Source organism: Sprattus sprattus (genome assembly GCF_963457725.1).
Source record: "Sprattus sprattus genome assembly, chromosome: 9".
In the NCBI taxonomy this organism is placed as follows: domain Eukaryota; kingdom Metazoa; phylum Chordata; class Actinopteri; order Clupeiformes; family Clupeidae; genus Sprattus; species Sprattus sprattus.
The window spans coordinates 20,974,236-21,001,467 of NC_137928.1; the positions used below are offsets into that span (position 1 = coordinate 20,974,236).

Sequence of the window (27,232 nt, forward strand, 5' to 3'; positions counted from 1 at the left end):
AGAGCAAAAGAGAGCGAGGCAGCCAAAGTGAGATGGTAACGGCAGAGGACTGAATATCCACTTGATGGGAAAGCAGCTAGTCGCTTTTCTTACTCAGGAGCAGCGGGACATATCTGTGCACACGGGTGTATGGAGTAGTCTCCATGCGTGCTATCAGACCATTTTACTTCCGTTACTTCAACGCGTGTTTGTCTTCATCTGTATAAGTCAGACAAGGGGGGCTTTTGTTGTTGCGGAGCGCATCCCGGGCTTGGAACTGAACTGGAACAATCTCTTTGCAAAGTGCAGATAGCCTACTTTTTCCTCGTTGGACCTAACGTGTGTCTTTTGAAATGTTCGTCGGAAGGAGATCGTGTTGGAGGCAGTTGCAGGCGTCCTTTTTCAGGCTACTTTGTCTTATTCCCACAGGATTCCCCGTCCGGAGCGTGGATATGCAACGCCCGACCGACAACGTTACCGTACGTCAGGGTGATACAGCTGTAATCAGGTAGGATGCAAACCAACTTAAATTCAGAATGACGGTTGTGACTTAATGTTAACTCAAACACACTTTGTTCTCTAGGAAGAATATTCATTTATTTGAAGGTACTAAAATTGTCTGGTAGATGTCTGGTATATGTTTGACGCGCACACCGATGATTTCAGACAACTGAAGTTAATTTATCAAAATCTGTCGGAGAGGGTTATTCACAATCAAAATATAATTTTCATTACTTATATACAATATAACTTCAGATGTATTCCACGGCATGTGTTCTACGTAGAATCTAATTGCAGCGCTTATGTTTGCTTTGATTAAGTGTTAGGGTAGACTGCTTAAAGATACAAATTTGAGTAAAAACGGCTAAACGTTAGACGTGAACGGAGTAGTGGGACCTTGGGACTTTATTGTTTCCCTAAACAACTGCTGTTACGTAAAGATTATCTTTGTGAAACCTAAGAAGATACTCAAGCCTCTGGAGGAGGCATGTGGCGTAGGCTATTCGGAATGCGACGTAGTTGTCACGGATGCTGAAACGGGTACCACCGTTCTGGTAGAGCTTGGAACAGTTCTAGCATGATGATAGCCTACATACAAATGAAGATCCGTTGTTTTTTTTTGTGTACGACTTGGTTTGCCAGCTAGTTATCGAAAAACTAATAAGCAGGTTTTGAACAGATGTCTTAGGTCACGTGTCCTTGGCTATCCGAAAAAAGTGACATATTATTTATGAACGCATGCGCCACCATCGCCGAAAGGTCCCCGTGGTCCTACATTGTAGGTTGCTGACCTCTCCGCAACCTATTTGTATAGCTTAACACAGGGCACTCCTTTATTCCTGGCTTATTTTGCATAGGCTTTTTAGGTAATGTACCAACATTGGGGAACCGGGTACAATTTTACCACTTTTTGAGCTTTCATTTTATCATACACCTCTCGTCTATATCTACTTACTAATTCAAGAACATATGCCTTACCCTTTCTCTATCTTTATCTAACTGCAGCGCGTGCCTTTGCTATAACTGCCCCAGTGTCAGGCCCGAGGACAATTGTAACATGCCAGTTTAGAGGGGTAAAGTTTCAGGCAACCGTCATGCATTATTAAAACTAAAACAGTTGTGGATAAGGGTTTTTCTTTTAAAGCCCCATTATGCAAGAACTGTTTGGGTTTTTTTTTTGCCACTGAGCTCCCCCTAAAGTTGTGGGAATGTAGTTCACTTTTGCACCACTGTTGTAAGAACAAATTGCACTTTGAGACCGCCAGAAGCCAAAGAAGCATGTTGACTGACAAGGTAGAGTAATATTACAGGAGTTTGCACAAATATGATTGGGCAAAGTTATATTTATTTTAACATCGGAGATGAACGCTAACATGACCAAAAGAATGACCCTTTTTTATTTAGCTGAAATACTGCTCTCGTTTTCAGCCTATATACATGGTTTTCTACGTTTTTGAATGTGGAGTATGTGTAATCTAATCAAATGTTTTTGGTAACATGATAGATGCACATATTGTGATTAATATACATTGGACCGTGTAATTTATTCAAAGCTAGCTGGTTTTTCAACAGCCAGTCCGAGACTGACTTGTGTTTAGTCTCTTGCAAGAATACTCTCTCTTTTTCCCTTCCTAACTTCCTCCGAAAACGCCTTCCTCGGTTTCTTCATCGCCTCTGCCATGATGCTCATACTGCGCTAGCTTCTTCTTATAGAGTTGCTCCTATATAGTTGCTCTAGTTGTTGCATGAGGTATTACTTTATCATAGGTATGTATTACATGAGGCATTACTTTACAGCGTTTGTTTTTAAAATACCAGTATGATAGTCTCTTACAAAGCAAGGGTGTCACATTTTTGCAAAAGTGGCTAGCCTATTTCTCTTGCTGGCTGCGCTTGCTGTTGCAACCAATCGTATGTAATGAGTGTTACAACTGTCCTCAGCCGACCTATCCTAATATTTGATAATTGGAATATAACACAGCAATACATCACTCCCAGTGAACCTGCCATGTTTGGGATGGACTTCCCGCGGTGCATTCCCTGTACAATGACAGAAGTTAGTATTAAACTAACATGGTACAATTCATCTTTAAACTAACTAACATCCTAAGTACGAAAGTTTCCCAAAACTGTTGTACCAACATAGTACTATGTAAGTTTGAATGTTAGTAAGTCGTTCTTACGCAAACTTCCTTGGTCAATGGCGTAGTGTAACATGTGGACTGGCACAGCTGAGTCTAAATCAGATTTGAATGAGACTTGGGCCCCTGTTCGGATAGCCTTTTTTGCTTAGGAGTGACTGAGTGAACTGAGTTTATGAATTGTACTTCACATGTTTCCTTGACCTCATGATGTCTTCCATTGAGAACAAGTAAAAGTGTTACGGTTCTGGCTCTAGTGTAAAGCATACATCATATTCATGCCCAACACGAGGTATTAACATAATAGGTTACATATAATCAACTGACTGAGCCAGGGTGCAGGACCTTGTGTAATTGTTTGCCAGTGTGTATTCAACTACATGTTTGTTTCTGCAATAGGGCCTTTTAATCATGCATTTTTACTAACAGTCATTAGACAGGGAGTATTACACTAGAATGATATGAAACTAAGCTGGAAACCACAAGCCAGGACTGTAGTTCGCGCTACACAACTTAACGACAGTGTTTGTGAGTGTTTCATCGCATCCTGGTGACACGAGCTGAGAAATTAAGCATGCTAATTAAGCAGGACACACATGCAAACACAATAATACAACACTCTAAAACGATTCTTCTACACCTCCAAATGACCCTTCAAAAAGTATAGATAATTCCAGTTACATCAAAAAAAATACATCCTGTCTCTTGAGAGACCAATGCCTAAGAAAAACAACAATTTGAGTGTTCCTGAGAGGATGCGTCTGGCTTTGAAAGAGCTCATGCTATGCTCACACAGACATTATGTATGATTCAGTAGCACAGCTTTGCAAGTGCTTTTGCCCAGCCAAAATAAATACACAGTGTGCAGTCTGATCAGGGGTATTCAGTTATCCACCAAGCAAGCGTCTTCGTGTCTTGCTCACAGCAGTGCGTTTTTTTAACAGCACATTTTCACGTTGGCACATGTAAGTAAGCATCTCTGCATCTTGGAGAGTTTCTAAAAAGACCTCCAGGGGTAGTATATTTTTTCTTCTCTATTCTCCTCCCTACATGCTGCTTATAAAGTAGCGGAAGCCTTCAGGCATATCTGCGACTGGGCTCTCATTCAAATGCCATTGGCTATCACAGGCATGTCACCATACAGGAGGTGGTTGGATTCCAAACGTATATTACTGCCGCCGCAAGTAAGAAACACTGAATTATAGTGAACCACATCATTTATACAAAATGAAAAACAGGACTGCAGCTTACCAGAGCTGTGAATCATCAGTTGTAGATGGTCACATAACCCAATAGATGCAGGGGATTGTTCTTGCTGTGTCATTGGCCTAGTTCATGGATTCATTGTGTATGTATCTAAATATGACCCTCTACCAAATGTTTTCATGATCTGCTGTAGAGAAACTGGTTTAGTGCAGTGTAGTTCATAAATCCCAGCAAAGTGACACAGTCTCAAGAACGTTCTTGCTTCTGTGAGGACAATGTGCTGTATGAACATTTTGCCCAAGGACTGAATAGTCTTTGTCACTGCGATGTTTGAGACAAAGTTTTGCCATTGTGTGCTAGACAACATTCTGTCTCTCAGCAATGGAATAGTGTGAATGCACACCCTGTTTGTAATTAAATCTGTCAAATTATAAACATTTTAATTTATTTTAACATTTGAATGAAGAGAGAACAAGACATGCATAGCCATCTATTTGCTCACCGCTCTAGAGTGGGTTGTTGGGTTGTGGTAATTACTGTTAGAATCCAGAGCAATCCAAAGCTGTCTCAGTCTAAAGAAATATGACCTGATGTGGTCCTATCATAGTTGATTGGAGGAATGTGGTAGACACCATTAGGCGGCTGACGCTGCCACATTTTGAGCTCCATTAGGCCTATCTTAGCAGTCCTAACCAGTCACCCATTCCAGCCTCCAGTCCTTCGTCCACATTCAATACCACATCAGACAGACGAGGCACAATGCCACAGCCACAAACTTCATTTTTTTTTTCATCTCACCGACCATTTTCCATCGCTGTCTCAGTATACTTTGTAATTGCCTCCCTGCACCATGTCAATATTTAGGCCTACGGGGCAAGTTGTGATGTTAGAACGCTGTAAAAAACTTGACATTCATTTGATAAGGTTTTAATGACACAGCCAGGCTGTTTGCTCTGTCTATATCACCAGGTCTCATATCAGCTTTATATTTATATTTTGGGCAACATACTATTGCCCTTGTAAGATATTTGTTTTTATCTTAAAGGAAAAAGTGGTGTCAGGGAAGGAGGGGGAGTGATTTTGTTCCACTCGCATTAGTCATTGTCACGCTACCCGTCACATAAATCTCTAATACCACCAACCTGCTAGCATCACGTCATAAAGTATGAGGCATTTTCCATGGCGCTAAATGTGTAGGGGTGGCTTCTGCTAAGGATTTGGAGACGATCTTGTTGTTAATGGGGAGCAGGATTTGTCTGGCTTTGAGAATAATGGTGTCTGGTTTTTAGAGAACCCTGATTGCAGGATTTAAAACAAACAAATAAATAAATAAATAGATTCTGATGAAAATGATGACACCACACACGCAGGCACGCAGGGGGCATATGGTTGAGTGGTGCTTTGCTTTTGACGCCAAGCCAAGAACAGACAGCTAACCATGACAGAGCAAGTACGCCACTTAGGCGAAGCATTCCCACCAAAGACCTGACGTCTCTTTCTGCCGTAATTTAATAATTATTTGGATAAAACCTGTCCACAAATGCCAGCTCATCATTAAAGCCTTTTAGTGCACATTAGCAGGTTTATGGGGAATCTGTTCCTCAGATGACAGCCTTTTGCTTCGGTGCGGCTCACGCGTCATCTGGCATTAAGCTGGAGACATCAGTGTTATTTCAAGGGGTCGTAGCCACGCTTACTCTTCCGGGTGGGAGGCACAATCATAGGGGGTTTTGCAGTTAATCGCACCTTACTTTCATGTAGACACTGCAGACCATTTCCTCAGCACTATGGAAGGATTCTCCTATCCTTTTCCCATCACTACTCCTTTGACGTCGGGGCAGGAGTCTCATTGTAATCAGGGCTAAGGGCTTCTCAGGCATGCTTGAATGAGTTCTGTTTAAGTGACACACCTTGAACGGTGAGTCCAGGTGATCAGTGAGGTGACGTGCTTGCATGTTAAAAGGTAGCTGGGATTCATTGCCATTTCAGTTGTCAAGGGGATTAAAAGAAAACCTGAGGATATATGAACTCTCAAGTGCCTGTGAATCCAATTTTATGGTAAATTTCATCGCTAAAGGGGAGAATATTTGATTTGTACCCTCGGGTTTGAAATGAAGTCCACACACTCAGCTTTTCAGCTCAGAGTTTCTGATGGTATCCTGGAAATATTAATGATCTGTCAAAGGCTTTTCCAGAGCAGACAGCCGTGGGTGTGTATCCCAATGCCTAAAACATGCTAAAAATGAAGAAAGAGTCCACATTTTTAAAGTTTTGATTCATAGTTGACCTGTCTAAATATAAAGAAGAGTCTGCAATTCTGCTTTTCACACATTCAAATTTTACATGAACCTAAACACCCCTTTTGCAGAGTATTTTAAAAGGCCACTTGATAAAACAGCATTTAAGTCTCAAGTCACTCATATAACAGTTGATTAAGTGGCAAATTGCATATTTTGCAACTCACTTAGGTAAAGAATAGCAATCCCAAACGCATATCAGAAGTCATAGATATTTAAATATAAAGTGATTTTGATGTAACAAAAACATCCAACCAACCCATAGACTGAATAAATAAATAAATACAATAAGCCCCTTTAGCAGAGCTTTGCATTTATTCTGTCATAAAAGTCTCCTAAGTTTGTAAGAATACATCCTTGAACAGCTCCAGATTCCTGGTGGCAAGGCTAAGGCAGCTTTGGCGTGGTTATGTATGAGCGCACATGAGCTGATTGCCTTTAAGTTCAGCCAAGAAGGTTAACCTTCTCCCAAAGTGGCGGCTGCAGACAGGTCTCTCGCGTTGGGAGGGGCCACTCCTGACATTCAGGCCTGGTAGCCTACTGCCAGTGGAGCCGCGGCGAAACATAAATATAGGAGTATGCTGTAATCATCAGTAAGAGGAGAAGCAAAGAAGCAAAACGGATGAGAACTTTCGTATGAAGCTGCAGTGGAAGAAAGTGGAAGAGGAGAAGGGGAGGGTATTGGGGGAAAACCCTTTGGTTAAGTCTCATGGTAGATGGTAGATGTTGGGCCGTCTTAAGTGTGGAGTCTCTGGAGTGTTCCTGTCTTTCAGTGACCCATGTTACGGGCACGGCTCTTAGTCAACTCTGAATGTTGGTTCCCCTCTTCCTCCTCCTCCTCCTTCATATGCCCCATCAATCCCCGCCATCGTTTTACCGATACTCAGAGCCAGTTAAAATTCTTGGTGACGGCATCCATCTCATTCTGGAATAGTGGCTAGTGACCTGATTCAAAGCCGGCGGGAGAGCAAGGGACACACAGCATTAGCAGCGCGGCCGGCTCATAATCTCCTCCGAGACTGGCCCCGGCAGAAGCAGAGGATTTTCAAATCAATTTCATTTTTTGGCCATGATGCTGTCAGGGCTGGTGGGGAGAGAAGGGGGAAAAATTATAATAACAACAATAACTATGCACATGTCTATTATGGCGTTGTTGTTGTTGTTCGGTCGTTTGGTTGAAGAAACTCAGATGATTAAAATCCCACCCTTTCACTCTGCTGGGAGTCATGGCCTGGCCAGCTGTACCCCTCTGGCTACGAGCAGCTTCAACTCCCTGTGTGGCAAGTAGCCATCAGGGACTGCAGTTAGAGTGGGGGTTTAAATGGAGAGTCTGGCTATGTTACTAGTCTTGCACTGACTGTCACTGCTTGACTCGACTTGTAATGATGGAGAGAATGAACTGCACTCTCAGGGGATCGGTTTCTGAGGGAAGCGGAACAAAGGCTACTGTACCTCACAATGAGCTTGGTGTGTCTACGTGTGAGGGAGGCTGTGGGCCCAGTTTGCATCATAGAGAGGCTGATGAAGTGAATGGTTGTGCTTGTCAGAACGCTCTTCACTGAGGGAGCTTTTGCCTTCTCTCTGCCGTCCATGTCTGTGAAAGTGATTCTTAAAAGTGTGTCCATGTTGTCGTTTTTCATGGCTGGAGTGAATCCTGTTATCCGAAAAGTACTATATGCATTCAGCGTCCCGATTTCAAATACAGTGAAGAAGAATGAACAGAGGCTTCAATCTGAAGCATTCTTTGAAACTTTGTTGCAGTTCCCCTAAGATATATTGTCATTTTATTCCACTGGCCTTGATCTTTTTTTTCATTCTCACACTGTGCTCTAAACCAAGGAGTCAGATTTGGGAAATGGGAGAATAAACGCCTCTCTGCATCCTCCACTGTGCACTGTGCTTAACGTAGAAATATGTTCAAAGAGAGATACTGATTTCTTTGTCCTAATCCTTTAGAAATTGCTTTCATCACAGCTGCATTTTTAGGATAAAAAAGGATGAAAAATCCGTTGATTAAATAACATAACATTATTATTTTATATACCGAATATGTACTATTTTGTCTCAGAAAGAACACTGTAAGTGTACTGTTTACAGTTTTAAATTGCATTGCCTTGATAAACTCTCGGCTTTCCAACTGGCTTTGTCCTGTCCTTATTTGACATATACTATTCGATAACTGAGAGAAACATATTGGGGATTTGGGTCAAGAAGTGGCTTGTCCCAATTTCCATGTTAAAAGTGTACTCAAGGCTTTGGCTTTTCAGTGTTCCACCAGAGTGCCTTTTGATTTGCTCTTACTCTAAAGAACATGGTAGATGTACTGATTTTACTGCCAAGTAAGCATGGCTATCCTGCAGTTAGTATCAACAAGTAGCTCAGTAGCAAGATCATTGGTTAAGATTAATTGTTTGACTATCAGCTAGCTCAAAAGCTTGAGTGCTTTAATTAAGGCCTACAGTGTCTGTCTGCCTTGACTAAGTTAATGTTACATAAATATCAATTGATGTTGATGGAGACACTTATGGTAGCCTAGATATCTTTCAATCATATTTTTCGCACTACATGTAGCCTTTAGTTTCTGACACCTTTTTTGTTAACTGCTACGAGGGATGAGAGGTGTGCAGACTAGAGCTGGGTTTCGATTCAAATTTCCGATTTTCTCAGATTCCATCCGATTCGATCCGATTTCGATTCGATCCGGGGGTTAATGTTATTAAAAATGAAAAATGTATTTGAACCGTTTTCTTCACTTCATGACTGTGTAGAGAAGCAACATATTAAAACTAGTATTATATCAATATTAAACAGCAAATCTTACAAGTATTGGTAGTTACTGATGGCTGGAAGACTGATGAAAAGGTTAAGGGTCAATCTACCTTCAAGAAAGATAATTCAGGACAATAAATGGAGGACATCATTGAGGTGACTATATCTGCAACAGTGGAATCCTACTGGGACACTAACCAGTGCATTATTATTATGCTTGAAAATAATTAAGAATTCACCCAAAAGCGGTTGCTACCAAAAGCATTTTTATTTTAAAACTTTTTTTTTATTTAATTTAAAAAACAATAGATCTTTGGACGTACGAATCGATAATCGGTCATTAATATGCAAATCGATTACAAATCGGAAAATCGATTTTTTTTCAACACAGCTCTAGTGCAGACGCAGCAATCTGCTTGGGGAGGGGAGTTTGAACTCATTTAGCTCGATAGCCAGTTAGTCAGGCTTACATATAGTCCTTTGAAGTCCACTGATAAAGCACAGGTTGTTCTTGAATATACATGCACAGCATACCTTACATCATATAGATGTATCAGGACAGTGAATGGTGTGTGGGATTTGAATGGGTTCATCCTTACAATAAATATGTCATAGCAGACGTCATTTCCTTGAAACCTCAAGAGGTATGCCAGCTTTTGATGCTAGTTCCCATGGGCCTAAACCTGCATTCTAGCACGTCTGCATTTCAAGCCTGAGGTTGTGCACATGCTCTCGAGAGTTGTCAATCTTCACTGGCCTCACAATACCAATTCCATGTCCTTCATGTTTTTTGTTCATATATTTGAACTCTTGAATATTTTCCCTTTAAACTTTTTTCATCAAAAAAGATATTGTTAAAAAAATATAAAAGACTCTTTACATAAAAAGTCAGTTTTTTTCAAGGACGATTATTCAATTGACCCTTCCGCGACCACTCCCCAAAACGGTAACTGATCAATCATAGCATAGCAACGGTTACTAAGCTCGGGACCTCAGTCAAGCGAGCCATTTTGATGAATGGAAGTCAATGAGAGAGACGTCTGCTCGAGAAGAGAAAATGAAACGTTGTGCTTATGGAGTGTGTCATTCTGACAGTCGATATCCAAAAAGGCTGGAGGGAGGGGTAACATTTTATCCCTTCCCGAAACCCAAGACCCAGAGAGAGAAATGCCTGCTGTGGATCAAACAATGTAGACAACCCCCCCCCCCCCCCATCAGCTGAATGTCAGCAACGTAAACAGAAGCACCTACTTTGTTCCAAGAAGCTATGTCGCTAAAATCTGCCCACTGCATCGAAAACGTGAGAAAACCCTTGCTTAAAATACGATTCAGTTTTACCACCTTACATGTTTGCGTAGCGGCGACTGTGTAGATAATAGAACAAATAAACATAGCTGGAATGAACCTGTTAGCCTTAGCATTTGTCTGTCTACAAACACGGCATGTAATGTCGTGGTTGTAGCCTATATAAGCATATTGCAGACCCTTTTGCCTGCTTCGATCTGAGATCTTGCTGTTTTTCCAAAAAATGCTTATGATTTCTTTGGGTAGAGCTGAAATTGACACGGTTGAAAACATGTTGCCACCCCATTCATACCAATGCTGAGAACCTGGGAAACGTGAATGCTTGACTGATATACCAAACGTTGCTAAGGGGGGCGGAGTTTGCGGAAGGGTCAATTGGAGGCCTATGCCTTAACCCTTAACAGTTTGAAGTCTACTACATTGTACAGTAAATACAATTTCTTATTAAAACAAATTCAGACTTATTGATGCAATGATCATTTCAGGGACAGGACTGTTTGAACTTCCCCACTGCACAACCAGATACTGTAGATTCTGCAAATCACCATTAATAAGGCTCCTCAGCAGCCATTCTCAGAAAAAAAACAAGACTAGGGAACAAGTTTGTAGAACCTCATCTATCACACCCAAATCACGCAAAACTCAAACGTTGGGTGCATTACAGTCCCTCATGCTTGCTCTTCTGCTGTATGATTGGGGCTCTGTGTTGCCATCCTGTGGGGTTACTACATGAAAATGGGGACAAACCACAGGAGAGAGGCTTTTAGGGAGCTTTCATAAACATCCAGGAGAACCCGCCATTATGCTGCGTCTATCATGGGATTTCACCTCGCACACCAATAGGGTTAAATGGATTATTAAGCCCAATGATTATCCTATCAGCTGTGACTGAGTACCCCAAAGAGGATTGGATGACGCAGCTCACAAATTAATAAGTAATTTAACAAATGATCATTTTTTCTTAAAATGTTGTCAAAAGCAATGTGTTGAGAGGATGGCTTTAAATGCTGTGGCCAAACAATTGAAATTTTTCAGCCGTTGACAAAAATGATATCCCTTTTCCTGAAATGAATTCTTGAAATCGACAGTATTTGCAGCAACCTATGTAATTGTGTGATTTTGCAAGCAATTATGCAGTAATTATGGTTTTTATGCAAGAAGACGTGAACAATTAAAATTGCACACTTGGAATGAGTGTGATATTTACAAGGTAACATGCATGGAAACTTCATCACTGTAAGCGCCATTCATTTTTTCTGTCTTCCTCTTTCTTCTCTCTCTCTGTCCCTCTTTCTCTGTCTGTCTTGCTCACATGCTTGCTTGATATAGAAACAGTTAACTAGAACAGCAGTCATTTATCAAACATGAAGGCACATACGGTGAGTGTTAACCACTGTCACAGGAAGACTGATAGTTTTCAAGCAGGAACACAGTCCGTGATTTGTCCTAAAATCATTGATTAGAATGATGTGATTTGAAGCACTTTGGCTTGATTTTTTCCCTTCTTTTTTTAGACAAGCCATTTTAGGGGGATTAGTGGGTTCTGTCAGGACTGGGTATGGGTGGGAGGGAGGGCTCTTCCTTATATGGTCGTCATCCGGAACTCAGATTATCACTAATCTAAGGTTCTTTCATTTAACCTCAGTCTGGGGTTAAATCTGTGCCCTCCGACATGTGCATGCTGCATGCTGAGACAAAATAACAAGTGTTGTCTGGCTTTAGAGAAGGGTTATGATTGGTCAAAACTGGGTGATCAATCATAGGAAGAAGAGAATGACTGTAAAATGGGATTTCATTTTGTCTGTTTTTTTTACATTTAGCCTCCCACAGCCTAAGAGAATGATTAATACACATAAGCGCACATGTAAGTCTTTTGTCAAACTGGTTTTGGAATACCTCTACCACCTTTTTCTGTCTTTTTTTGTTGTTGTTGTTTACCGCACAGCTAAGCTTTCTGCCTCAAAATGCTTGATGTGAAAGGTTTCGGGGATGTGTGACATTTACACACAGATCATAGCTGAAACAGAACAAAAGCTGAACAGCCTCGGATCAAAGAGAGGAAATCTCTAGAAATACATTTCGCCTCAGCCTCCCTTCCCTAAGAGCCATACTAATGGACTGACTGGTGTAAGGAGCCATGAGTACTTCAACTCTGATGCCAGACAACAAGAACCGTCTCTGGGTGATTTTGTTGGATGTGCTCTAGTAAGAAAATAGATCTTTTTTTCCCCTTCTTTTCTTCCATCGGTTCAAGTCATGTAAATGTCTCCCTTGGTGGTGAAAAGCCATGATTGAGAAAACTAGCTACTCAGGCAGCATTGATTTGGCAAGATTGAACCAATGAGAAATATCCTATCCACTGATCACTGAAAGATTCCTGTGGCTCAGTGGCCTTGCTTCTAAATAACAACAGTGAATAAGGGATATGACAAACAGGGGATATGACAACCTATTAGATTAGTGCTGAAAAAATGAACGCTTACATTTTCACAATAAATCTCAAACATTCAAAACAGTTCAATTAAGAAAAATAACACAATTAACTCACCTGCTTGGGTTTTGTTATTATTTTTTTTAGTGCATATGTTCAAATATCAGGGGACATCCAACGTATACCTGACAAAGGAGCTTAGATGAATTCACAATCTTGCAGGTTTATTGAGCACTGAACAACAATTAACCCAATGGCCTGAATACCACGTTCTAACTACTGGCTAATCTAGTTGCTATCTCCCTCCAAAAAGTCTGTCTTTTCTGCTTCTCCACGTCTTCATCTCAATCCCCATTTCAAAATAAAAGTCCCTTCACACTTTACGATATGCCTGCCAAGCTGACAAGCCATTGATGATTTTACATTTAAATATACATTATTACAAGTCTTAGAAGTAAAAAAAGCGATTAAACTATTAAACGTTGAGAGGCATGTGCCAACAGAGTCTAACAGAGACTTAAAGAAGCCTTTGTGGAACCTCAGATGTTACTCAAAAGCAACTGTGGCCACATTGCATGGAAAAACAAGAGATTTGCTAGTCTACTAAATATGTCTCTTCTCCCTCCTTCCCTCCCTCCCGCCCTCCTTCCATCCCTCCATCACTCCAGCCCTGCGTTCCTCAGATGTGTGGTGTTTGTGTTTCTGTATCCCAGCATCCTTCAGTGCCTTTGTGCAGCCTTCCCTGGGAAGGCCCCTGCGGCTCTCTAATTGATGGTTATTGTGAAGCTAGCACACCCACCACTCCAGGGGAGGGCGTCCATGAATAGGGTGTTCATGTTTACACCTCACGTTGTTCTGGCTTCAGATATAACACAGAAATTGGGGGGATATGTGAAGTGCTGAGCCTTGAGGGGGGTGGGCAAGACGGATGAAGTAATCAGAATCAATCACTTACAGCAACGTCTAAGGCAAGACATCCATTTCACCTTCCCTGCTGGCAGGCAAGCAGCATGGACGCTGCCTAATTAAACCACTTCAACCTCAAAACTCTCAACAGAAATACTCTTCGTTTGGTCAAGGGCAGCCTCTGAGGGACAACTCAAGCATATTCTGATCAGAATCAAGCATTTTCCAGTGTGGTTCCCAATACTGGGGTACAATCGTTATGAGTTTAAAAAACATTAGTAGTTCTAGTAGTAGAAGAAGTAGTAGTAGTAGTAGTAGTAGTAGTAGTAGTAGTAGTAGTGGTAGGCATGAAGGAGATTATGATCTTACAGCAAAGATGCTTCTGATTAATATGATTGTGGTGGTTCCTGCTGTGTACAGTAATGCATCAATGTATTCAGTTAGTCCCCTATAGTATTTGTGATTTCATATGTAAGCCTTATATTTAGTATTGCACAGGAATGTACTCAGGTTCTGGGATATGGGAGTGCAGTATACATGATAATAAAAGCAGAACCTGAAACCAACATTGCTGCCTAACTGATTTCTTGTTTTTGTTTAGTTTGTTAGTTTTGTTTGTTTTAAACAGAGCTGCTTTAAGATGCATGGAAATGTTCTACCTTGTGAGCAATAATTGCACATTTAGAATCCCAAGCACAGTAGATAATGATAATAGCCACTTATTTGCACAGTTCTCTCAGCTGCAGAAGGGGAAAAGAATACAATTGATTTCCAGTGGGATGTGCAGGGCAGTGATTCTAAGGGTCGATTGTAACATGTTTGGAGGATTCAAGCGGAGTGTGCCCAGTCTATCTTTAAAAAAAAACACATTAGCTTACTGGAAGCTGGATTCCCAGATATCCATGATTGGGGTTGACCACCAGGGACACAGTGTTGGCTAGGGCTGTTAAAGGAAGTGAGGTGGAGGAAGAGCTTCTCTCAGGATACACGCTGGACATGTTTTGGCTTCGTTTGACCAGGGTTCAAATGGCAGCGAGCACAGTGATGGTGTAGCGAAATCTGGTTGCATAAGGAGAAATGGCCTTGGAAAATCACATAGCCAAGACAACTGCATGGAACTGGGAACTGAGGCGGAGTAATGGGGTCATGACACCTGCTCTGGCCGGCTTAGCTCCCAGGGAAACTCTAACTGCTTGGCAGAGACATAGCTTGCAGCTATAAATGTGAATTTTGTTCTGTATTTATAGATTGAGATCAAGGCTGGAGATCAAGGCTGGACTGGATTTTACAGAAGTTCATGAAGCATTCATTCTTGTATTTTATACTACAGAAAAACAGTGCAGGGTCTTGTCAGGCAAGTGTGTCTGAGGGCAACACATTTAATTAGCTCTAGCTGACCTAATGTTGGCAAGGTTCAGTTTATATACATATAGATACTAGTCCCTCAGTTACCAAATAATTTACTTTACTTTTTTATTTATTTACTTTTTTTGGAAATAGAGCAACCTAATACCTGTAAAAAAAAAAACAAAAAAAAAAACATCAAGGTTTATGTCCTCTGGATGTTGGGACAGCCCCTATCCTGATAAATGTGTTTCATGTTAATGGCTTGCTTACCTTTTTTGGGCCTTTAAATCTCTCTGTGTTTTGAGTTTCCGTGTTATTATTTATACTCCTGCAATTGAAGAGAACCTCTTTAAATCTTAAAAAAGACATACTAATTTCCCTGGCATATTCAGTGGTGACTGTGCACGAGTAAAAACAAAGGCATTTGTGTCCAAGTTAGACTGGTACTGTGCAGAACGGGAAACTTCAGCTTATAATAACATAGACAAAGGTTTTCCTGACAAAAAAACACAGACGAACACACAAACAACCAGACAAACACACACACACAACTGGTAGGACTTCAACAACATCTGGATAGAGTGAGACTCGATGGAGTATAGTGGTACATTGTATTAAAGATGAGAACCAAGACGTAGTTATGTAAAGGCCCAGATAAAAGGATGTATTTGATTGTGAAATAAATGAACAATGCAACCATAGTTTGGCAAAAAAATAAAAATTAAACAAAAGCTTTGTCTAGAGAATGCCAGTAAAGAATTCAAACAAAGACTTACTTAAGAATCAGGAGGGAAAAGAAAATGGTTGCAGTCGATTTAAGTCTTTGAGAAGTAGATTGTTGTAATTATGGTGACTTTGAAGCCACTGAAGTGTAATTATGGTTTTCCAGTCATCTATTATAATTTGCCAAATTGCTTATTGGCAATGGTCAAGATAATAGTTAGGGAAGTTTGCAGAGAATTTCAAATCGTTGATTGACAGATTTTTTGAATTCCTGTGTGGGACAGGAGATGAAGGGAAGATTAGTTAAATAATGTTCCATTTGTTTTCCTTCTTGTTTGACAAATGACATGTTTGACATGTTTGTAGCCTCATTGTTTGCTTTTGACTAACTGGGAATAGCAAATAACATTACACTGGCATCACCAAATGTCCTGCTTCTTCCATCTCCCCCACCAATAAAATTCCAAACTAGCACTGCCAATACCCTCCATCAGTTTCTCTGCGCCTCAGACTGAGCCGTGCCAGTGGTTGCGATCAAGCAAACAGAGTCCCTGAAAGACTTTAAGACACAGGGAAATAAATAGACTCTGATTGCGAATTTCGTGGTTGTACAGATTTGCATGAGTAAGCTAGGATCCAACGCCTGATATGATGGTGCACTGTGATGCAAATGAGATCAGGAAACCTCCTTTGCTTAGAGTATATGCTTCCCCGCTGTTCGTGGCCTAGTCCCTGTCAGTCTCACTGTTCCCTTTTGAACTGTGTGCTGGTTGAAATATCAGCTGTTTTTTTAAGGGCGGCCTGATTACAAATAATTTCCCTTCAAAGCCATCCATCAGTATTAGACTCTTCGTGAGAGGTTTTGGAGTAACCGCTGCTGCAACCCCAAACTGTGGAAAATGAGGTATCATAAATGGATCTCCATCATTCTAAAGTCCGGTCCAAAGGGTATCAGGCGTAACAAGTAGGGAAAAGCAAGACCCAAGCAATTGGCGTTCAGCAAGATTAAATCAGATCAATCAAAATAAAAATGTAAGTCATATTCAGAGAAGTGCTCAAGTTAAGCTTGGCAAAGAATTGACCTCAGCTTTGATTTGCTAAATGGATTCAGAGGGATATTAGTCTGTGGGTGGATTACAAACAGGAACAAACGATGCGGTAGAAAACTAAATAAGATATAAAATACACACTCATATACACACGTACGCACACCACACACACCCAAACACACATGCAGACACATCTCTCTCCATCTCTATGCGTACATTTCTGCAGACACTTAGCCTCTCGCTGTAGCATAGCATGCATAATGCAGCAGTGGTGCTATGTAGACTAGATGAATCTTTTGTGATGAATTGTTTTTGTTCTGAAATGATTACATTCATTTTCTTAATCGTGGCAGTCTAATGAGGCTAGGCTCTTTTTCCTCTGATGCAGCTGTCAGTAGGAATTTGAGCAGCTCAGCTCCAAACCAGAACAGTCAGCTTGGGTGCCACTGTAACTGTAACTTTATACCATATGGCTGTGGAAGACTGACTCACCTATGTGAATGCACCCACGCTTGTTTATGCCAGCGGAGGGGGGCAGATTATTATAAGGGCTCTCATCAGCTATTTTATGAACACTTCATGTTATTATTAATTCATTTTTATCTTTTTTTTGGGTTGTTGTTGTTAAAAACTCTAAAATGTTGCTGCAGTTGGAGCAGAAACACAGCATGACCCAGTGATGCTGCAGTGCCAGCCACTGAGTATGGTGACCTACATGTGGACCATACTGAATTGAGTTGCCTGGTAATCAGTATCTGCACTCCCCACCCCCTAACCCCCCCCCAACCGCAGCATTGTTTATGCTGCTCGTCTCTGTTTGGGAGAGAGAATATGTGTGTGTTTTTATCTTGTCTGTGCGCATGTGTATGTGTGTGTGTGTGTTGCATGTCTTTGTTTGTGTGTGTGTTGCGTGTCTGTGTCTGTGTTTGTGTGTGTGCGTGTTGCGTGTCTGTGTTTGTGTCTGTGTTTGTGTGTGTGTGTTGCGTGTGTGTGCGTGTGTTGCATGTCTGTGTTTGTGTGTGAGTGTGGGTGGGATCCACTGTGTGTTCCTCTCTTTTAGCTACATTGCACAAGTTTGTGCAAGCAGTTATCTCACAGCATACGGTGGTGCCACTGTTCCTGCTGCATGCACAGGCTATGCACTGTAGCATTACTGAAGGGGCATCAGAAGAATTGCTTTCTGCTCAGTGCCGCACAGCTCTTCAGGATGAGGCAAGGGGCTTCAATTTTACAGCAGGTCTGAGCATCAGGGTGATTGCCAGGCAATAATCCATAGGGTGTTCACATAAATCTAGGCTACAAAGGACCCTGGTCTGCTGCAGGCACTGATGGCGATGTGGAAATAGATCACAGTGAAGTCAGCACGGCTACCCTGGAAAAAAAAGAGAGAAAATACTCATTAGGTCTGGCCTAGATTCTCAGCTTTAACATCCAGTTTCCCAATCACACACTGCACGACTCGGCACCCCACTCCCTCTCACCTATCTCTGCACTTTAGACTGCTGAAGGGAATGGACTGGACAGCCAGTCGCTAAAGACAGACTGAGGCAGAGGTGTGGTGACAGACAAGAGCGTGAACAGAAAACTGAGAGAGTGATTGATAAAAGACGGATAGACTGGTCCAGGACAGATGAATGGTTAAAAGCACCGAGTGGGTGAGCGAAACGATGCCTTATTGGAGAGAAATAAACGGAGAGATAGAACATATGGATGATAGAGCTGTGAGCCCCAGAATCACAACCAGTGAAAGGTTTCTGGCTGAATCCGAAACAATTCTCAAGACACTACAGTAACACAGTTCTCCCACCTCTGCATAAAAATACATATGGATGGAGTGATGGATACAAAAAAGATACACATTACCCATGCATACACAGTAACCTTTGTAGTGTGCATTTATGCACACAGACAGTATACTGTATGATGCATGCACACAGACAGTATATACTGTATGATGATTGCCCATAGACCACAGACGCATGCTGTGAGAAGGCAGGAGTGCTGCAGTGATTTCTTATTACTGCAGGCCGAGGCCCATGTGAGCACGTTAGTATCCAGCAGGCAGCTGGATGATGAGGAGAAGGAGGCGAGGCTGTGTCAGCTGATGATGGGAGCAGAGGAGTGGAAGCTGGCATCCTGTCAAACCTCCACCAGTGCTCGCCGGATGAAAAGAAGGCACCCACTCTGTCTCCAGGGTAGCTTTCTCTTTCCATTCTTTCTCCATCTCCTTTCTACAGCTCCCTTCTTTCCTCCCTCATTCTCTCTCTCTCTCTCTCTCTCTCTCCCTCTCTCTCACTTTATCTCACTCTCTCTGTCTTTGTCTGTCTCTTTCCAAAACATACTGATGGTTAGTGCAACTCACATCTTGGCCTTCCCCAAAAGCAATAGTCTCCCAATTTACATTTAGACTCCCCAGGACCATAAATGATTAGTAGGTTTGGTATCGCTGGAATAAAGGTGATATGTCAGCACGATTACTGCCAACAATCCCTCATCATTCCATTCCAGTGCTCCTCCAAAGCTTAAAAGAGGAAACCGTGCAAGAAAACTTGCATCACTCGTACTGCAGGAAACGATAATTTTGCAGGTTGTAAATCAAGCTCACCTGTTTAAACTTAATATTAGTTCTGGAGCATAATTGCAATGCAAGCTAAGGTCATGTCTGGCTTAATGCGTTAGGTCAGTGCCATTTTCAGCTAGGTAATTGGGCCTGTATCTGTTCATCTACTGCCTGTGACCAGCCAATCAGTGCTCACCGAAGTGGCACATGGATTTTGGATTATATACATTATACATCTTACGTTCATTTGCTGAGCCAACATACTTCAGTATGGAAAATGAGCTGATGTGAGCAGGGGTTTGCGATGTTCTTTGCATGGCAATAAAGACCAGCGGAACAATCCGGAACGATTTGCCATGGGAAAACTGCAGCGGCGACACATTGACCATCTTCAGGTCTGTGGGTGTCACACAAATGAGCGAGCGATAGGCTTCGGTGTGGCGGATTAGAAGTGTTGTTCATTTATTTATCTACCCCTCATTTATTCTGCTATCTTCTTAAGCTTCTGCCGAGGTTCACTTTAATCAGGTCATGTATATTTAATTTTCCCTTCATCCTTTTGTGTTTTGTGTCTGGTATGATAGCTGAAATGCTTGTGCACTCCAAAGCCGGATTTTGTTTGGTTCAGAAAAGAAAGGAAAATCTTGATGACTCCACACTTTTGTCCCCTAAAGGTTCTATTAATGTTTCTTTGGCAGTAACAATGGCATAGTATGCTGGGATTTGATTTTCAGTATTCTCAGCAATTACGATCAATTGCCTCATCAGACCTGCCATTGTTTCATTGTTGGCAAACTAACCGAAAAATAACTGCTATACAGGAGCTACACCGTTCCATCACCGGCTAATTAACCGGCCACAATTAAAGCCCTCTCATTTGGAACATTGCCAATGGGCCGACTGCTATGCAGACTGTAAATCATCGCCCACCACCACCCACCCAACCCCCATCTGAACCATGGGCAGGTCATGTGCACCAAAATGGGTCAGGCTGTGACACCGTTTGGTTGCTGAGATGGTATCGGCCATGTGTGGCATCTATTTCATGGCTAATTGGATATTGAGCGCCGTGTGTCCTGCCACATTGTTGCTAAATTGACCTTATCTCTGTGATTATATATTGACCACACAGCCCACTGTGGTGTCAGTGGCGACACTGTGTGCTGACCTCACCCGCCATCTCTGGTGTCTATTAACTGATAGACTTTGAATGAGATGAACTCTGCGTCGCTAAAGACACAAATACACCCTGTTCCACCCTGTGGGACAGACCACCAGTGATATGCATTGGTTAGTGCAGCAGTACAACCATTTCAGGGTTAGATTTTTTGAAAGCTTCTGTCTTAGCGTTCTCTCTGTACCGTGAGTTAGTTTGTTTGGCATATGGGGGAGATGGAGGGTGCTGGCCTAGTGGACGAGAAGTGCAGTGACTCGTAACAAAGAATCATCAAGAGAATTGTCACCCTGGGGTTGCCACCTTACGGTTGCCACTGGGTGGTTTGAAGAGGGTGCTCTCTGCTACCTTATTATTTCCATTGGCTGTTTGGTGCAGTGCAAATGCAGAGCATGTTTATATTTATTTGCATACAAGACGCTTACATTTAAAGCAGCTTTCAGTGCAGGTAGGTTGTGTAAACACCCTAGGCATTGAGCTTACGACCTGTTTCCCCGTCACACAACACACACACACACACACACACACACACAGTGAGAGAGAGAGAGAGGGAGGGAGAGAGAAATTCCAAGTAGCAGAGCTTTGCCCAGGTGACAGTTCCTGTTGACACTGTATCTTGTTTGTTGTCCCCAGATAGACACGTCTGCTGTCGGTAATCAGCTTGACTCCTTGGTGTCTCAGGGGTCACTGTGGGGGGGAATCCGCTGTGCAGGGTGCCGCCGCGCGTTTTCCCGAGACCCTGTCACCGTCACTGCTTTTCATTGTCCCCTTGGTATTCGTATGCAGCATAGGCTTTTAGGGTGACAGTCATACTTACAAACACACTACAAAGCAAATCCAAAGCCGAACGCTTTCATGCTTAAAGATCGCATTGGATTTTTTTAGTCCAGGATCTACTATACGCCAATAATGATAAACCTGGAGGAAGCAAATGGGAAAAAAAGAATGATTGAAATAAACATGAATACATTCTGCCTGAACATAGCACAAATCTCTGTTTTGTTCGGTGCCCTGTACAAAAGAACCTTTCTGCGGTGCCTTCTTCGAGTGTCATCTTCCGAGTTTTCAGTCTAATTAGCATTTCCAGAAGAACGCCTTTCAACGGCGTCACTGTTTTGCATGTTTCCCTTTTGACTGAGCTGTGATTGCGCCACGTTTGGGGCCTTTTGTAAAATGAAACACAATGAACACGGTGGAGGCGGCATCTACGGTAAAGGAGGGCTTTGAATGCGCTTCTTCCTGAAACAGCATCACGAAACACTGCTCCCGTGGATGCATGTAAAGCGCCCTTTGTGTTCCTCCTGGAGGCTGCGTGCTGTTGTACCACACTAAAAGAGTATTGAAAGTACTTGAAATTATTCAACGTTTGTTGCAAATCAGACTAAAATGAACATGGATTTAACGTTCACAGAATAATTGATTTCCAATTATAGAACACAAAGAAATCCTAGCTGTTTTGTAGCAATAGCCACATTAGCCTTCCCTTCAGTGCATGGGTCACAACCACAAGTATCAATAAGCAGGGAGTAATATTTTTCTTAAAGGATCCTTATTGATAAATAAAGTTGGACCACGTTGATTATACAGCACCCGAGTACTCTAGATACTTTTCCCCTCAGACCATCTGTGTTCAAGACATCAGCACAGAACGCCAGACAGGTTAACCATGGCAGTGATGGAGAAGATGAAGGTTTGTGTTTACACTGTTATTTAGGCTACAGCTTTTTTAGAACCATGGTATGTTTATCTACACCATGTGTGTGTGTGTGCGTGTGTGCGTGTGTGTGTGTGTGCGTGTGTTTGTATGTGAGTGAGTCAGTGAATCAGACGGAGAGAGAGTGTCAATGAAATGCTGAGAGACTGAGATGCATTTTTTTTTAACATCACTTGCTCGAGACTCCGGCAGCATCCATCAAGAAGATGTGTGTCTGTTATAAGAAGAGTGATATGATCATTCTTAGCCGAGGCAATAGTTTGTGTGTGTGTGTCTTTTTTTCACAGTGTCTCACACTTTATTTCAGATGAGATAGACACATTCATCATTTCAGGGAAGTTGCGTGGCTATAAGTGCTAAGTCTAAAACGGAGCAACCCATAAGCGTAAAGAATCGGTCCCCTCAGTGCAAATTGAGACACAACTGTTAACTACTCACATCAGAGAACACTGCATCAATCCCTTACTCAACTTAAGGCATAACTCTGCCATGTCTCGCTCCTGCTCGCTCTCCCTCTCCCTCTCTCTCTCCCGCTCTCTCCCTCTCTCCCGCTTCCCTGTTCACATATGAATCCCATTAATGTATCAGGTAAAAACAACCTGAGATGGATAACAAATTTTCATTCACATTCAGCCTTCTTAGCCGCCAGTATTTAACAGGATAATACAGAGTGCAAACCTCTCTAAGAGGTGTTAAACATGCAAGGTCGCATGCCAGTGAACCTAGCTATGAACTATCCTAGCTATCTCAGGAACCATCTTAACTATTGCTAGCACAACCGTTACCTATTATAATAAGTTTAATTTAGAGACTGTAACATTAGCTAGATAACTAGCTTATATTTCATGCAAATGGCAACCATTTATGATTTTGTTTAAGTTTCCCTAGCTAGCTAGTAAGCTGGCATTGCAACTAGACATCCATAGCATGCATCCATAGGAAACAGCCTAAAGCAAAGGTGACATTTCTCAACATCGATAAAAGCTCACCAATAATAAGCAGTCTTCAGTTCAAAATGATTACAACCACTTGCAAATTATATAAAATGGCTTCACATATACATTAAAATAGAGTAGCAGCAGTAAAATAAATCAGAAGTTGGTTTTCATTTCTTAAATGTGTATTACATGTTTCTTTTTACGCAGATTAAAAAGCCTCTCATTTGCCATTGAGGCTTAGAATGAAAACACATAAAGTGTGTTCTGACGTGACCATTATTACCGTGTCACTTCACAGGAGCCAACTTCGAGCTTTTTACACTTAAGTGACCATATTTATTTAATAGCCTTAGCATCCCAGAAGGACGGAGGTGTTATTTTCCAAAGCTTAATTGCTGCCAGATGAGCTTGCTTCTGTATAGAGAACGAAGAGCCTCGGAATTATTTCTCTCTTTTCTTTGGAACCGTAGATTGCACACCAGTGGTCATTTTAGCACTCCCTTTCCTCATGCATAATGGGTGTCTTGTCTTTGGTTATTTTTTTTTTGCCTTAATGCTTAGGGGACAATCACACCATGCTGCTATCATTTTTATCCACCCAAATGAGAACATCTTAAATATTCTCGTGGGTGTGTGTGCGGGTGTTTATATTCTTCGACTACGTGGCTGTCATAATTTAATCCTATACCTGAGTGCAGTTCCTTAGGCCTATAAACACCACAGACTGGGCTTGATAATGGGTTATATTTTCAGGCCCTTGCAGCTTAGTGGTCTGGGTGATAAAAAGACGATAAATCAATACAGAAACAGCCTTCCTCGTTATTAGGCCCTCCTTCTTAATTAAAGGCCCCATACATACAGCAGTTTAAATAAAATAATTAATGAACTGATCTTTCCTGCCAAGTTGCGAGCATCTGCCGCAGAAGAACATTTTCATAAAACCTGCAGAGAGAGAGAGAGGGAGAGAGAGAGAGAGAGAGAGAGCTCAGCATTGGAGCGTGCAGGCTATGGAGGTAAACAAGGTTAATCTATCTATCTGCCCAGGCCGCTCTGACCCCACCGCCCTTTCCCTTTTAGCATTAGAGATTCCTGGAACAGGACACAGCTTTTCCGTGGAGCTCTCCTCATTTGTCTACCTGGCGGTTCCTTTTGCTTTATCATAGCGGGAACACTTTGCATTAAGGTGCTTTTATGAATACCATTACTGACTGCATCACCTGACAAGTAGAAACCATTAACTTTGGCATCAATAAACCATAAGGGATCTGAAAGGCCAATATTCATGGTTTGCCTATGTTAATATGCATTATGATTTACATCAAGGATCACTTTAGTTAGCATGAGCAAACCATTAACATCCGCACTACTCACGTTGCTCGGTGACCTGCAATTAAGTGAGGGTAAGTGTTACTGAACTTCCCACCATTTTCATGTTGTGCACTGGTGGATAGAAGTGACGAGTTGTTGGTGATGTACAAAGGGATGTTTGTTAAAAATGTTATATTAAACACAGGTGAACTTAGTGACCATTTGCATCAGTGTGTTCCTGCGTCTGCACTTTCGTGTGTGAGCGAGCGCCACAAACTGAGAAGACATCCAGTGCGAGCATGTGGCAGAGGGCACATAAAGGAGGCGCTCACCCACTTTCTCTCCTTCGGCTCCTATGCCATGTCTCTCCCAGGGCGCCAGCTGTGGCAGTTTATTCACTCACTCCCCCCCCGTCTCATGCTGGGTACCCAGGAGGGGCCGGGACTGGCTGAGGCTGAGCCTGACTGGGGCTGAGGGTGAGGCTGGGGCCAGGCTGTGGCGCGGTGCGGAGGAGTTGGCCTTGCTCTGCTGTCAAATCCCATTAGACCTCTCAGCCGCTTTTCACAGCTCATAGTGGCTGATTAGCAGAGCTCCGGCAGGTGTGTGGGCGTCTCCACGACCAACTCATCTCCAGTCTTTGCATAGCACATGCCGCCTTAATATGGGGCTACGGTGCCATCTTGTTTTACCACTCACAATTAACATGGACTGTCGGGCTGGGCATGCCCAGTGCACTGAACGAGCACATGGCGGTTGATGAAGAGGCGTTGTAATTATGAGAGTGCATTGGGCAGAATGGGAAGATGCTTGCCTCTCGTGCAAACTGTACCTTTTCAGTTGGGAGGGAGGCGACACAGTTTGCAGATAAATGTATTCAAATCAAATCATCTAAATGGCAACATGGCCTACAAATTGAAGTGTTATTTTAAGCAGAGGGATATGCTCCCCGAAGATGGTAGCTTTGCCATTTTTTTCTTCTTCCTCTTCTTTCCTTCCAAAAACAGACTTCTCTACTTTGATCCCTGAAGCCTGCAGTCTAAGTACTTTCTGGCTGAGGACAGATATAGCAAACCAGAGTATCTATATTTATTTTAGTTTTTCACGATAATATCTTGGTATTAATAAGGAACACCACAGCACCATCATAACACCATACCCTAGTTGTTTTCTCATTTTACATTTTTCTAAATCCGTCTGTGATCTATAGACAAAAAAAATTACATTAACAACTCAAATAATTGAATTCCAAGCACATCAGATAAGACATGGTCATTTTCTGTGTTTAATGTTTTCCTGTTGTATTGTACCGCTGTATGTAATGATAACCCTTTCGCCTCTTGCCACTAGAGCTGGACTGCCTCAGAGATCAATCTTAACCTTCCTGTTTAATTTGCCACGGTCAGTGGGTCCATCCGGGCTGCCCTTGTCGCTTGGCTGCTTCACCCAATTACTAATATAGCTATATCAGGTTATTACACAGCAGACTGTGTGGTATTGACAGACTCTTGATTTGTTGGGACCTCCTACCGGAGGCACTATTAATTAGAGCTGTGCCCTTGTTCGGGTTTATGAGTAAAGAATAAGCCTACCTGCTGCTCATTTTCGGGAAGATTATTGTTCATTTTTGTTTCAACTCGCATAGGACACATGCCCTGGAAATAATATATGAGAGGAAACGGAAAAAAGGGGACAGTCAATAAGTTTCCCATGAGGATGTTTTATTTGTCCCCGTTTCATGCAATGATTGTACAGCTTGCTGGGATTTTTGTTTTCTATTTTCGTTTTTAGGGTGGGGGGAGAAACGTGTAAGGATGCATTCTTTTTTTTTATCAACCTCTGTCTTTTTTACTTTGTGTGAACTCTGATATCTCTGAGGACTCGTTAGCATCGGAGCTGGAGAGAGTAGAGAGGAAGTGTGCACATGTAGAGCCAGGGTCACTCAATGTAGGCTTCATCTTAAGTGAGCATACATAGGCATAATATATTTATTAAAAGGAAAAGACAAGCACTTTTTTGTTGTTCTTTGTACTTTGATACTGTCTTTCAATGACCTGTAATGAAAGGCGTTTACTCTAGATCAGTCTTACCAAGCTCTTGGGACCTTGATATAGTTGCTCTCCTTAGGTATGTTTCATTTGAAAAAGATAACACCTGAGATGCCTTTTTCAGACACTTAAAATCGTCCATGCTGCCCTTAGATCCCTCTTCTAGAGTGCCCTATTTGTCTTTCTAATGAAATCCCTACCTGAGGATAGGCTTCCCAAATGGAGACCCTGGTGAACTGCGAAGGGCAAAAGGTTAATCTCTCTTCGTAAAGCCCTGGAAAGATTGTATTTAACTTGAGCCCTTTAAAGATGGCCGCCATAAGTGGAAAGATAAACAGAAAGCGAGGAGCTGTTCAATTCTCGTCGACTTGGTTGAGGATGATTAGTTTCTTAAGGCTTTTATCCCTTTAAGCAGCTACTTATCCAGTTGTTCTCCTATCCTTGGCTACTCTGCCAATTCAACCCGGAGTGTGCTGGACCTTGAATATGTGTGTGTGTGTGTGTGTGTGTGTGTGTGTGTACAGTCACAACCTAATTTTTCTTCATTTTTCTGGAGTGTTTTGGCTCTTGGTTGAAGGTCACCGTGATGAACGAGCAAATGTGTGCTGCTTCCATTATTTAACTTCACTTTTCTTTCTGCTGACGTACCTTGTGCTTGCAGCAAGTTTTAATCTTGCGACATCTTTAATGGTGGAATTCAGGAGTAGAAAGACCACGGTAGCTCTTGCTGCGATTAGGAATTAGAAGACGAAGGTCACGTCCCATTTGGCGTGGGGAAGCTAATGTCAGGGCTCAGCCCTTGTCATTAGACAGGAAGGGAACAATGGGACCACTTCTGT

The 27,232-nt window shown here is 42.1% G+C and overlaps 1 protein-coding gene across 1 annotated transcript in view; it reads left to right on the top strand.

Annotated features, from left to right (window-relative positions):
- Nucleotides 1-332: 332 nt before the first annotated feature.
- The window catches only part of lsamp (limbic system associated membrane protein), a gene marked incomplete at both ends in the record, with an annotated part of 108,000 nt that continues 81,100 nt past the window's right edge, over nt 333-27,232 (top strand). The window contains one exon of the mRNA XM_080844326.1: nt 333-487. Coding sequence (XP_080700452.1) covers nt 333-487 — 155 coding nt within the window. The remainder of the gene's footprint in view (nt 488-27,232) is intronic.